At 41.2% G+C, this 13176-nt stretch overlaps 1 protein-coding gene across 1 annotated transcript in view; it reads left to right on the top strand.

Annotated features, from left to right (window-relative positions):
• Positions 1 to 2005: 2005 nt before the first annotated feature.
• gtf3c2 (general transcription factor IIIC, polypeptide 2, beta) overlaps positions 2006 to 13176 on the top strand; it is a gene marked incomplete at its 3' end in the record, with an annotated part of 28907 nt that continues 17736 nt past the window's right edge. The window contains exons 1-10 of the mRNA XM_080023729.1: positions 2006 to 2095; positions 2587 to 3133; positions 3803 to 3930; positions 4379 to 4581; positions 4811 to 4905; positions 6992 to 7069; positions 7373 to 7471; positions 7878 to 8105; positions 9391 to 9502; positions 9669 to 9786. Coding sequence (XP_079879855.1) covers positions 2071 to 2095; positions 2587 to 3133; positions 3803 to 3930; positions 4379 to 4581; positions 4811 to 4905; positions 6992 to 7069; positions 7373 to 7471; positions 7878 to 8105; positions 9391 to 9502; positions 9669 to 9786 — 1633 coding nt within the window. The 5' untranslated portion in view covers positions 2006 to 2070. The remainder of the gene's footprint in view (positions 2096 to 2586; positions 3134 to 3802; positions 3931 to 4378; positions 4582 to 4810; positions 4906 to 6991; positions 7070 to 7372; positions 7472 to 7877; positions 8106 to 9390; positions 9503 to 9668; positions 9787 to 13176) is intronic.

Genomic DNA, 13176 nt, shown 5'->3' with positions numbered 1-13176 from the left:
AAATCTAAACCGAAAATAAAAATAAAACCCCATCTTTACAACCCAGGTCCCCATGTGACTGTGGATGAATGCCGACTTGCATTTTGTGAGCGGTTTCCATCCAGACAATAAATACTAAGCAAACCGTCAAAATAGGGCATTAAGTTCAAAGTGTTTTATTTGTCAAGTACAACACAAGGTCATTCGGTACAAATTTGTGTAAGAGGTCACAGTGTATGTACATAAAATGAAAATAAGAAAAATAATCCTTAAAATGGAAACTAAAATAATTGGAACATTGTAGCAGTTACAACAGAAATAGGTCAGTCTATTGCACAAGATATGGATATAAATATAAAGTGAAGGAGTGCCGGTGGATATGTACATCTAGTTGTGGTGCTGTACATTTAATTTACATACTGTAGGTGACTACAGATGTTGCAGGTTGAGAAGCCTGATCAGGAAGAATAGGCGCTTTTGGGCAGTTTTTATTGCCGCCTCCGATTGCCTGGACCAGGAGAGGTCATCACTGATGGACACACAGAGGAACTTGAAGCAGGAGACTCTCTCCACTTCAGCTCCGCGATGTCGTGCCCGCGGTCGTTTCCTGTAGTCCACGATCATCTCTTTAGTCTTGCAGACGTTGAGACGTTGTTTATCCTGGCACCATGTTGCCAAGACGCTGACCTCCTCTCTGTAGGAGGACTCATCGTTGTTGGAGATGAGACCTAGGATGGTGGTGTCGTACCCAAACTTTAAGATGGTGTTGCGCGTGGCCACACAGTCATGTGTGAACAGGGCGTACAGGAGGGGACTGAGTACGCAGCCCTGCAGGGCTCCGGTGCTCAGGGTCAGTGCAGAGGAGGAGAGATTTCCCATTCTCACCACCTGGGGTCTGCCCGTCGGGAAGTCCAGGATCCAGTTACAGAGGGAGGTGTTAAGACCCAGGATCCTGAGCTTGGGAACAAGCTTAGCAGGAACAATTGTGTTGAATGCTGAGCTGTAATCTACAAACAGCATCAAGATATGGGCAGCATGTGATGCCAGTCCAGCTATGCCTGGAATAGAGGAATACGTTCAAGGCAACATAGGCCAATGGGTTTGGCGTAATTCATGGTGAATGTGACTGATTTACACTTTGCATTCCACCAAGTAAAAGAGGCGTTGGAAAATCGAACACTATGACTCGTCTGGAACCGAGTCCAACCTTTAATCACTTGACTCCAGGACTCTGAGAATGTGAGGGACCGTGCACGCATAGATTACAGTTAACCTAGTTGATGTACTTGGCCTGTACATGCGATTCCCTCCAAAATTTGTTTGCAAATGTAAAACAGAGAGGTTGATTTTTGCTTTAAAATCGCGACTGAAACATGGACGGACGCGCAGAGCAAAATGCATCATCATCGTAATGACATTTAATAAGCAGCCCATATATTACAAATGGGCTTAACTTCATAGTATATCTAACATGTTGTGCAGGTGGAGTTTTAATGGTTGTGAATTGATGGAGAGGATAGGATGTTGAGTAAATTAATTTGTCCTGCTTTGTAGTTTTACTCTATTTGTAATTAATGAGCTGCTTTATAAACGCCATACTAAACATTACGGATTCCAGTGCTTTACATATGTGAGGGCGAGTGTGTAACAGAAAAGTTGATTTGCTGTTGGTTGATGATTTTGTGATTCATGTGCATAAAAAAATCCACCAGAATGCTGGAAATGAGGTCTCGGACACTCAGACGTTGCTGGCGGAGGACCCTCAGACCCCATCTGCAATTTGGACTCCCCCAACCACACCAAGGCATCAAGTCCAGAGGAAACATTGGGAGGTATTGTACTGTTTTTCATCTCATGTGTCCACAGTCTGCGATGCTGATGTTATGTTTTCACATCAAAGTCAATAAAAGTATAATGTATAATACATTCATGGATGTTTTTCATGAATTACAGTTTGATAAAGTGGCTGTCTCTAATCTTTAACATTTTTGGGATGTGAGACAGGTATCCCAAAGGGAGAATGACAGTGCTCTCACATGTGAAGAAGCGTCCGAGAAAACCAACACAGCACAGCAAGCAAATGAAGAGCCAATGATTGTGCCCGTCTCAGGGGAAGGTACGATAGATTATGTAATTATTGTCACTTGTACTGTTTGGGTTATGGGTGAAAATACTAGTAACCTTATTAAATGTTGTTATACTGTAGTAATAATAATAATAATAACAACAATAATAATAATAATAATAATAATAATAATAATAATAATAATAATATTGCCTACTAATACTTTATGATGCAAGACTCACAAAGGATTCATTCATAGTGAACAAATCTTTAAAAGGACTGGGTTGAATGGGTTAGGTGAGGAAACAAAGGAAAACAAATACATGTTAATCTAAAATGAATTAAAAACACACCCTTTATTTTTCTAATAGACCGGTGGGCACATTTTTATTTTAGGTGACGGGATTTGAACTCAGATTATCCGGGCCATGTACTTCTTCCATTAGGAGTCTTATCTTCTTATCTTTTAGAATTTAAGATAAGTTTAATGCTTTATTTGACTCAAAATGATGTGGGATAACAATATCACACTCTCCTCACAGGGCAATTAGAACTGACCTCCAGCCCACAGGGACGCCAGCGGAGGAAAAATCCCAGATTTTTGGACTATGAAATGGAGCGGAAACCAGACGCAGTGAGTCCTGAACAGAAGCGACCCAGAAGGACTCTCACCAAGGAGAATCCTGTCAACGGAGAGGCTCCTGTAAAGACCCCGGCCAAAAGAGGACGACCCAGGAAAACTTTGAAACCACCGGAAGCCGATGACCAAGAAGCCACCTCCCATGAAGCCGCTGGCAAAACCTTGCAAAAATCAACCCCAAGAAAAACCCCAGCAAGGAAGACTCCCGCCAAAAAAAACACTGCATCCAGGACGGACCCCTCGACAGCGGAGGCAGAATGTGCCGACACAGTGCAGCAAGCGGAGGAGCCGCCAAAGCCAAAACGAAAGTATGTGAGGAAGCAGTTGACACGGGGAGTGGCGCCGGTGGAAATCGCAGCACTACAGAAGGAGGACAGGGAGCAAACCCCCACCGCCGCAGAAGAGGAGACCACTCCCAGCGGCCGTCCAAGGAGAGGTGCTGCTAAAGTGTAGGTCACAATCTCCAGTCTGCCACTATGTGCTCGGCATCATCTTTTTCTTGAGATAGTCTCACCATTTATTTACTTATTTTTTCTTTACAAAATTGTAGGGTACTGTACCCGACTCAAGAGTTTTGTCAGTCTAATCGGGGGGGAACCTGTCTGCCAGCGATGAGTTGTCTGCAGTTGGCGCACCAAAACAGTGCATTTTTAATTTAGATGTAGGTTATTTTACGTCTCCTTATGGAATGAGACAGGTGCGTATGGAACGAAACTGTTGAAATGGGGACACTTTCTCCATGACTCTCTGCCCGATGACCCCCTCTCCATGCGTTATGCGCAGAAAATGATCCAAACGGGTCTACAAGTCGTGCCTTGTCCCCACACCGTTTTTAGTTGTTTTATTGGGTGGAACGGGGCTCGGCGGTCGGGGCACACACAGAGCCGTGTTCGATTCACACATATAAAAATATATTTGATTCATCATATTTATAATACTTAATTGAAGTGTTATCCATGTGCATTTTGTAGCAGAAAATTTGTCGGATACGGTCAGATACAAATATTTCAATCTTTAAACATGCATGTCTGTCTTCACTCCTACAAGTTGGGTCAGAAAATAATTCCACATTTATTTGATGCAAAGCCTGACAGTGTTGCGACACATATTTCCCGCAGGGCGTTGAAGTACCTCCACTCCTTGGCGCAAGAGTATCCAGATGAGTCGGAACCCTCGAAGAAGACCAGCGATGGGAGCCCAGACTCACTGCCAAAGCCAGTGCGAAAAGGTCCCAGGGGCGGCAAAGGTGCAGAACAACAAAATCGAATACACATTTTTAAGAAACTACCATTTTGAAGTCCAGAAAATACTTGTTTTCTTTATTAACTGTGTGTGTGTGTGTGTGTGTGTGTGTGTGTGTGTGTGTGTGTGTGTGTGTGTGTGTGTGTGTGTGTGTGTGTGTGTGTGTGTGTGAATCCGGTCAAAATAATATTCTTAGCTCATGTTCTTGGCAAAATAGCTACAGTTTTATTTCTCAGTCAAGTCTTATTTTGGCAGCAACACATTCTTTTGTACACAAACGTCTTCTCCCTTTTCAAACACAGTATCAAAATGTTTGAATCTGATGGGCACTCTTAAGGGCACTCTTCACTGGCAATGAGCCGATTCCCCGTATGAATCCAGAAAATTCATTATAAAAGATAGTGGTGATCTTAAAGCGATCTGTGATATAAAATGCTTTATGCTGTGTGCAGCGGGGGCTAAGGGCCGAAAGAGGAAGCGCCCTGACGATGACAGCGATAATACTGCGGAAGACGAGGACTTTGTACCGGATGCTGAAGAGGACATGGAAGCAGCGGAGGACTTGGAGGAAGAAGAGACTGAGTCCTCCAGCGTGGAGTCCGACCTGGAGCCCTCGGAGAAAAGCAAATCCTCTCAACGCCTCCACAAGAGCATTGTACGTACTTTTTTGGCTTTTTTGGCATGACACAGTGGGGACAAAATGTTAATATTCCAATTTTTCAGTTGAGGAAATGTTGTTTCCCTTGTGAGTCTACAAAGACAGTGTTGAGATTATGAGGGTGAAAGCTACTCTTTAAAAAAAAAAAAACTATTAGAACTTAACCTTAAGCCTCTTCTGTGCTTCTTTCTCCTCCTTTTTGGTGCCCGACTCCTTCCTTTTGAAGCAAAGCCAGGCCAAACAGTACGGAAAAGCTGCCAACGGACTACCCAACAACATGATGAAACCGGTCTGGGATTCCTACAACACCAACAAGACTTTGTATGTAGTCTCGTTTAGGCCCTGTTTACACCTGGCATTAGCATGCGCCTTGGGTGATCCAATCACAAGTGTAGGGCGATATGTCACCATCCCGTCCCATTATCTGTGTTTATTGAGCTTAAAAACAATTGATAAGCAGGCTATATAGGGAATGATATCATCAAGGCATGTAGAAGTATAATTTTTTTTACTGAATATTCAAAATAAAATAAGTCCCGTCAGTGAATGCTATTTTAAAAATAAATAACTATTACGAATATTACGACTTGAAATCAAATAATTTCCTTTGTGAGCAATAAGTAAGAAGTAAGAAGTTTCATTGAAATATAATTTTGATCAAAAACAAATTTAATATGGGAAGTAGGTCTTAATAAGTAAAGTTGTTGGTGTTGTCCGTCTTCGTCAGGACGTCCCGTCAACATATTTTACACAATGAATATTCACTGTCTGCTTTGGGTCAGTTAGAAAACGCCAAACTATGGTTGTATGTGTCCTTGTTGTCAACGACACTTCATCTTTCTGTTTCTCCTCAGAGTTCTAGACGCTGCGGCTCTGTCTCCGCTCCGTGTGTACGGTGCTTACAAGCGCAGTCTGTCGATGAGGGAGGGGGCTGGGCTTATTTCTATATCGACGAACGTGATTGGTCAGGGGTGAAAGGTCAGCTTTAGATCGTCCAAACTGGTTGGCTTTCCATTGCAACTTGCCGAGTGCGGAAATGAACAGATCTGCCAAATTTTTTACCTAAATGATCCAACCAGCACTAAATCAATTTATGCTTGGAGGGAATTCTTTTCACCGGACATTATTACCAGAGAGATTTAAATATATCGGACTTCAACAGATTTTCCTGGTCAAAAACCGACAATTACCGGACGACGGAAATGCTGGCACGAGCTGACACTCGTACAAATTACCATTTGCACAGACCAAATGCGAAGACCTTGGCGCGTGTGCAAAATCAAAAACAACACATACTGAAATTTTGGTGCTGTGTGTACTGTACAGGACAGGGTTTAGGCTGAAAACTTTAGTTTCCTGATTTTCTTACTTGTATGGAAAATTAAAAACTTGGAGTGGAGTTTTCTCTGCTCTAGACAGCAGTGTGCTGTACATTCCGCGCCGGTTTTCCTGTATTTAATTTTAGATGTATTTATTTTCGTTTGTTTTCTACTTGAAATTAATTTTTTGAGCACAACAGAGTTAAGGGACCGACCGCTTCATATTGGATCGGGACAGTGGAAAGGAAACGATCTCCGGTCCACTGCGCGTCCCCGTTCCCTATGGATTACAGCTCTGCAGCAACTCACTGTCCAAATGTAGTCCAGTGGGGCAAATGTTAAAGCCTTCAATATTTATACTTAATATATTATTACTTAAATGTAATTTATACTGAGAGAAGAAATCATAAACTATGTGTTTGATCGGGTTTTGGGGTTTTAATTACTTTTTATTTGCAAGTCTGCAAATCAGCTCCACTTGGGCTATACTACAGCAATTGCAAAAAGTAGTTTTAAATAAAATGTGATATTACTGTTGCTCAACACATTTGAAATTAATTTTCAGAACGGAGATATAGAATGTTTTTAACATTACCCCATTGGACTGCATTTAAGCACAATGAGAAGGTGCAGCAGAGAAGAGGTTGTGCCGTGAACAGTTATAAATGATGGGAACCAACAATTTAATAAGGCCTGGGTTGGAAAAATGGCGTATCTGTCCTAACGATCTAATGTGTGGAAATGCCAGTGTTAACAGCAGCAAAACAACTGACTGTTCTCATTTAATGAGAACAAGGCACATCAGCATAGTCCGCACAGTTGGAGAAAGCTTCTTTGATTTGAATAACAACAAACGGACACGGGGGAGGGTGAGAAAGTGAACAGGAATTGGTTCAGCTCAGAGTCAGAAGAGTCCAGGTGGAGGCCGGGCGATGGCTCCTCAGTCTTCTGGTGGCGATTCGGATTTTGTTGGGTTTTAGTGGCTGCTAGGTATCAGACAGTCTGCCATACTGTAGTTAAACTCCATAAAGAGCTGTGGTAATTGTGATCATTAATTACATTTTTGTTTGTTTGTTTTCCGGTCTCAGCCGAGATGAGCACTGCAGCAGCTGGGTGTTTCCAGAGTGGGTCCCCTCTGTGAATGACTGGCGCATAGTACCACAGAGGTAATCAATCGGTCATTCTGCGAATAATCAACATCACCAATGGAAATTAGAAAAAAGAAAAATATATATCTGAATCAAGCACAATTTACAACTGACAATTTGAGGATAAAATTCATTTCTTCGTGAAAACGTGAAAAATAAATGTATTCTCTTGAACTTTCCACCAAACAATTCTAAGATTGCCTTTTAATGCGATGTGTACATTTGGTAAATTTAGTAACAGAGTTAGGTTCTCGACCCCACAGGTGTGCAAGCTCACCTTTCACCTGCTTGTCAAATATTCTCTTGTGCGTTTCTCTGCAGTGAGTTGTACAAGTACCTGCCCCTCGAGCTTCAGTCCGCCGCTTTCAAAGTTTCCAGGGAGGGACTGAGCAAGGAGGAGACTCTTCACAGACTCAACAGGTCGGTGTCAAATCCGCTCGCCCTGGATCAGCTGCGGCGCTGCCAGAACATTGTAGTTCACGCTAAAGCAAACGTCCGCCATTGATTTGATGACATAGCACAACAGCAAAACTTACACAAGCTTTCAGTTCACCTTAACTTACCTCTTCTAAGTGTAGAAGTGATGTCTTAAATTCATTGTCACTACCAGCACAACTATACCATATCTTAAGGTTGGCTTTAGTTACACAATCAGTGATCACACAACACATGCAAAAGCATTCAATCTATTTCACATTTGTCAACATTACCCTGCTTTCTGATCAGCAAGGCTTCCTGTTGAGACACTGACGTTCAATTTAAATGGGATTCATACGAGACCCATCCGCGCCTTGACACCTGCTCCCTTTATCAAATGGACAAGCAGGTTTGAGACGGTGGAGGCCCACCCGGAACGCTGGGATTCCTTCCTGTTTGCTGGCGGGCCAGTGTGGGCCCTGGAGTGGTGTCCTTCTCCAGACGGCGCTCCGGCCGACCAGTACCTGGCCCTGGCCTGCCACCAGGGCATGGACGACCAGCATTTTAAGAACCATACGTACAAGGGGCACGGCCTTGTCCAGGTGTGGAACATGGGCAAGATGGAGTACAACAGCAGGTAATGATTTCACACTCGCATCCTAATTCAGTTGTGTCGCATCGCCAGTATGCTCATTTTCAACAAGTTAATGTGTCTGAAGTGTTATCCAAAACTTTTTATTTATTTATTTATTTATTTTTGCGGAAAATATCACTCAGATTATGCATTTTAGCCATTCTAACATGCCTCTGAACCCATCCTGTTCCAGGACTGTCTGTTTCAGTAGGTGGCGCCTCCCTCCTGAGGCCCCTAGTTCTGTGAGCCAATGGGGTTTGAGCATGAGCTCTGGGTTCGGTCAGCCAATGGGTTTTGAGCATGGTATTTAGGCCATAAACCTTCACTGATTTCACCTTATCAGCCCACCAAAATCTGTTTCTGAACAGGTTTGAGGCGAGAAATAAGCAATCCAGTTGCTAAGGCCTCATTTAGAAGTTTGTTCCAACTTTCATTGCGACCTTCAAGCTTGTGGGGGACACCGCAGGGATTTTTTGTTTCATTGAATTTAGTTAATGTCAGAAAATAAAATAAAATAAATATATCTACAATAAAAACAACCTATTTGTATTGGTTTTGTTGCAGAAACGCATAGCACATTGCGCTGCATAGTTTTTGTTTTTTTTTGTTTTTTTTTTTTTAATAAACACAGCAGAATTATTTGTTCAATACTTATATTTCCCTTGTCTGCAGTTTTGACTCCACTTTTATTATTTCTCTAGCCGTGGTTGGCGTTAATCAGGTGGGGGGCCGGTTCTAATTCTAAGGAGAGCCAACGTGATATAGGCTTGGGAGACAAATCTGAACGGCTTGTTGGATCACACGTTTTCTGACCGAGGCAGAAGAACTGACTGGGTTGTCTTATTTCACAGTTTGTGTATTAGTAGGCCCATCAGAGACCCAAATGTATGTGCACAAGGACTGAAAAAGTGAGTTTTTCATAATAGGTCCCCTTCAAGAGACGGCTGGGTTGTGATGGATATTTTTTTTTTAATATGGCGACTGGTTTATGGTCAATTTGAAAGTCAAATTTTTGATTTTATTGTCTTCCTCACCATTCCCCTATTCAGTGTGGTGAACTTGAGGTAGATTCTTTGTTCAACAGCTAACTTATTTTGTAATTGACATTGACTACAAAAAAATAACAATGAGTACTTATTTGGTGGGGAAGGGAATTTTGGAATTTGGCCATGGAAATACCCCTCCCTCCCGCACACACACACACACACACACACACACACACACACACACACACACACACACACACACACACACATACTCACTCCTAATATTTCCTCTCACCCTGTAGACCTGAGTCATGCCCCTCGCTGGCGTACTGTCTCGGTCAGGACAAAGGCTTTGTTTGGCAACTCAAGTGGTGCCCCGCTGGGGCCTGGGAGCTGCCGACCTGTAGCAGAAAGGTAAGTGTGCACTTCTCTGGCGAACCACAATCCATTTTCAATTATACCTTGATGTACTCTAGCGTTCACCTAGTAATGATCACTTGCCTCAATACAGCGGAAATGCAAACAGTACGTCATTGTAACACATTGTACTATTCCATTGCAATGACGCGCATAACACCAGGCTCCCTTCTTGCCTCGGCTGGGTCTCCTGGCGGCGGCTACCTCCACCGGCGTGGTCACTATTTACAGCCTGCCCCACCCCGAAGCCCTGCGCACAAGCATGAAACTCCCTAACTCGGGTAAGACTGGAAAAGAAACATCCCGATGCACCCCTCAAAGGCCATGAAAAACAAACCACCAAATGAGTAGATAAGCATTTGTAAAAATAAAATGTCTTCCATTGCCAATACATACAAAACTTTTGTCACTTTTATCCACATTTTAGTGAAAACCATACAAATGGTGCTTACAGTTAAAGTTACTATTTGACAGCATTATTGTGGATTGTTCAGATGTCTGTTTCTGGCAAAGTTTGGTGTATTGATAATAATAATAGCTCTAGCTCTCTTATGTAAAGAGGAAGTCGTCAAATGCACTGTATTGATTTTTATGGTTAGGGATCGTCCGTATTTATCAAGCCTCTCAAAGTAGGAAATCGGTCCTAACTGCCCAACAATTTGTCAGAGTGACACAAATTTGGTCCTACTATTAGATATACTGTAGGCGGAAAAGCATTTTATCAACTGTCTTAAACTAGGAAACTACTCTCATCCCCACCAGGATTTAAATGAGGTTGAGAGCAGTACTAACCCATTAGGAGTTCCCAGCAGCCTGCTGTTATAGGATATCAACTTCGGGCAGCTTTAATAATTATAATAATAAAAATAGAAATACAAGTTTATTATTATAATTATTATTAGGGGTCCAGCCCAGAGTAAAAAATAACTGCATTTTTCTCATCTGCAAAACGGTCACTTGATAGCACTGCAGACTACTGATTGGACTGCTACTGATTGCGTCATTCATTATTGCTGGACTTGATCAAGATGGCTGCGTGCACAGAGGCAATGGCTTGACGCTCTCCTTTTGTTTAAGTGTGTTTTTGTTTATATAATTTTACCAATGTTAAATTTAGTCGTGCGAATCCCACCTACAACCATCAAGATCTTCTAATCATAACATTGCAGTGTGACAGGGTTTTTAAAAACGTCAACAACACGTATTTAAAGTTTGGATGAACACACAGACATGTCCGAAATGCAAGCAGTTTATAAACTGCCCGAGCAGAGAGGAGATCATGCTGGACCACCACAGCACCATTGCCCACAACGCGTAATCACAGTTTGGATGAATGTGACGCCAGTTACTGTGAGGGCAGCTGCATACACGCACCACGGTGAGTTAGCTTTCAGAATTTACAGAATTTTTAAATAATTCTACAGATACCTATGTCTATATTTACCTGCATTTCCTAGCATTCATTTGTATTAGTCCTTAGATACTGTATTGAGCCAAATTCCAAATTAATGGTATACTACAAACTTCATATTTCATAGTCAAAACCAGATGTGTCATTATAACATAAGGGTGTATTCCATAACAGACAATTAATTTGCTTATAGGTCTTCCTGAATTGTAGTTAAGTTATAATAATAACCATAATAGATTACACTGTGAAAGGAACATGTTAACACACCCCAAGGGTGCCCTAGAGAGATGGAGAATGACCGACCATGTCAGATTTGTTGCCATTATTACATAAGTGTGTATTCCATATGAGACAGTTTATTTGGTAGTGTCACCTTGAACTTAACCTTAATAATATCTACAACATTGCAAATAGGCCTTGAACATCATTACGTCACAGATGTCACCGTCATACCGACTAACCTGGACCCTGTGTATTGCTGCCTGCAGCTGTATTAGCTATTATTATTATTATTATGATCAGTTTATTTGAAAATTTTATAATTTGCAGAATTATTCAGGCTAAAACTATTACTACTAACAGAACAATGAACCGAATGGGAGTCAGTGAAGTTGGAGCCGCTGCTTTAATGTTGAAGTTAGTACAGAGGAGGCGGCTGATGGAGACCAGGGAGTAACCGTGAGAAGGAGACGAGGTTTTAACTCTCGCCTGTTTTCCCCCTGTGCAGAGACTGGTTGGTTGAGTTCCATCACCTCAACAGTGCAGCCGATGCAGTATAGTGGCGGATTTAAGGGGCACGTGTGGGAATAGTCCATTTAAAAATAATACAGGACTTGATTAAGATGATGTTTTATCACATAGTACTGTATTGTATCAGCAACAACTTTCTGATCATTTAACTTTTCTGCTTCCCAGAGAAGTCCCTTCCTCCCTATGTCTAGTAAGACATTATGACCCATGAGACAAGATTGTGTTGTTCAGAGACAGGTTGTCTCCAGGAACAACAGCAGGTATCTTTGGTATCTACTGCGCAGTGGTAGTAGCGCAGCTTATGAGGTTTGTCCGAGGCGCGATTATTGCTAGTTGAAAACTTTACCCAATACCCCGCCTTGACGACTTGAAATATAGTCGGCAACGGCAATTTTTAATTGTCTCTCAGGAGACTGACAAACTGTTAAAGAAACTCCATTTAATTCTGTTCTTAAATTGGAGTTAAATGCTGGTGGACTACTATGCTTTACTTCAATATTTGCTCAGTGTTTTGTGTGGTCTGCATATAACGTTTTATAAATACCGGTTACTAAGTACGTCCACTGGATGCACTAATACAATGTTTCTGAAACTCTTTTTAGTAGTGAAACCCACTCGAGGATCGTTTTTTTAGCTGATTGCCCCCTTCACAGGTATTGGGAGGGGAACGGAAAATTAACATAAGTTATGTTCTGTATGTGCACCATTTTTATTAAACATTATATAAATATATTCAAACTGCAACATGAACTAACTTTAGTTTTTTTTACACTTAGCATTAGTGAATTGACTAATAATAATAATAAATGAGATAATAAAATAAACAATAAATAAATACATGCAATTCAATACATAATTAAATGAATCAATCAAAATGTAATAAAAAAAAGATCATATATATATTTTTTTCTTTGCTCTATACTGATTTATTATTTATGTATTCTGTTTTATTTGTCTGAAAACGTAAACGATTAAAAATGCACAGATGTATTAAACAAAAAATATTATAATACATTATTATATATATATAATATAAAGTTTATAAACTGAAGATGAGGTACGGCCACAACAAGTATTTGAATCTTAATCGTTCCCCCCCATATTATAGTTTCATAAATGTAAGTTGCTGTATTAATATTAATATATCAAAATCAATGAAATACACCCGTTTTAATTATTGAAATCATTTTAGAATCGACAGCAAGTATCCAGAGGATGGTGAATGAGTCTTTCTGGTTATCCCACAATGCAACTGGGTTTTATTTTCTTTTTCTGCTAAACTTACGTCTTTTCTTAACAATGGTTAGAAAAGTTAAAGATGGGCTCATCTGCTCAATTATCTGGAGACGGTTTAACCAGTTCGTAAAAAAAAAAAATAATAATAATAATATACCATGATACAAGGGTGTGTTGTTCAGAGACAGGTTGTCTCAAGGAGGTGCAGCTCATCAGCTTTGCGCAGTGGCAGTATTGTAGCCTATGAGGTTTATCCGAGGCGCGATTATTGCTA

This window comes from Zeus faber (assembly GCF_960531495.2).
Source record: "Zeus faber genome assembly, chromosome: 2".
NCBI classification, from domain to species: Eukaryota; Metazoa; Chordata; class Actinopteri; order Zeiformes; family Zeidae; genus Zeus; species Zeus faber.
The sequence above is the reverse complement of the archived record's forward strand: the minus strand, read 5'-3'. Positions and strand labels throughout refer to the sequence as shown.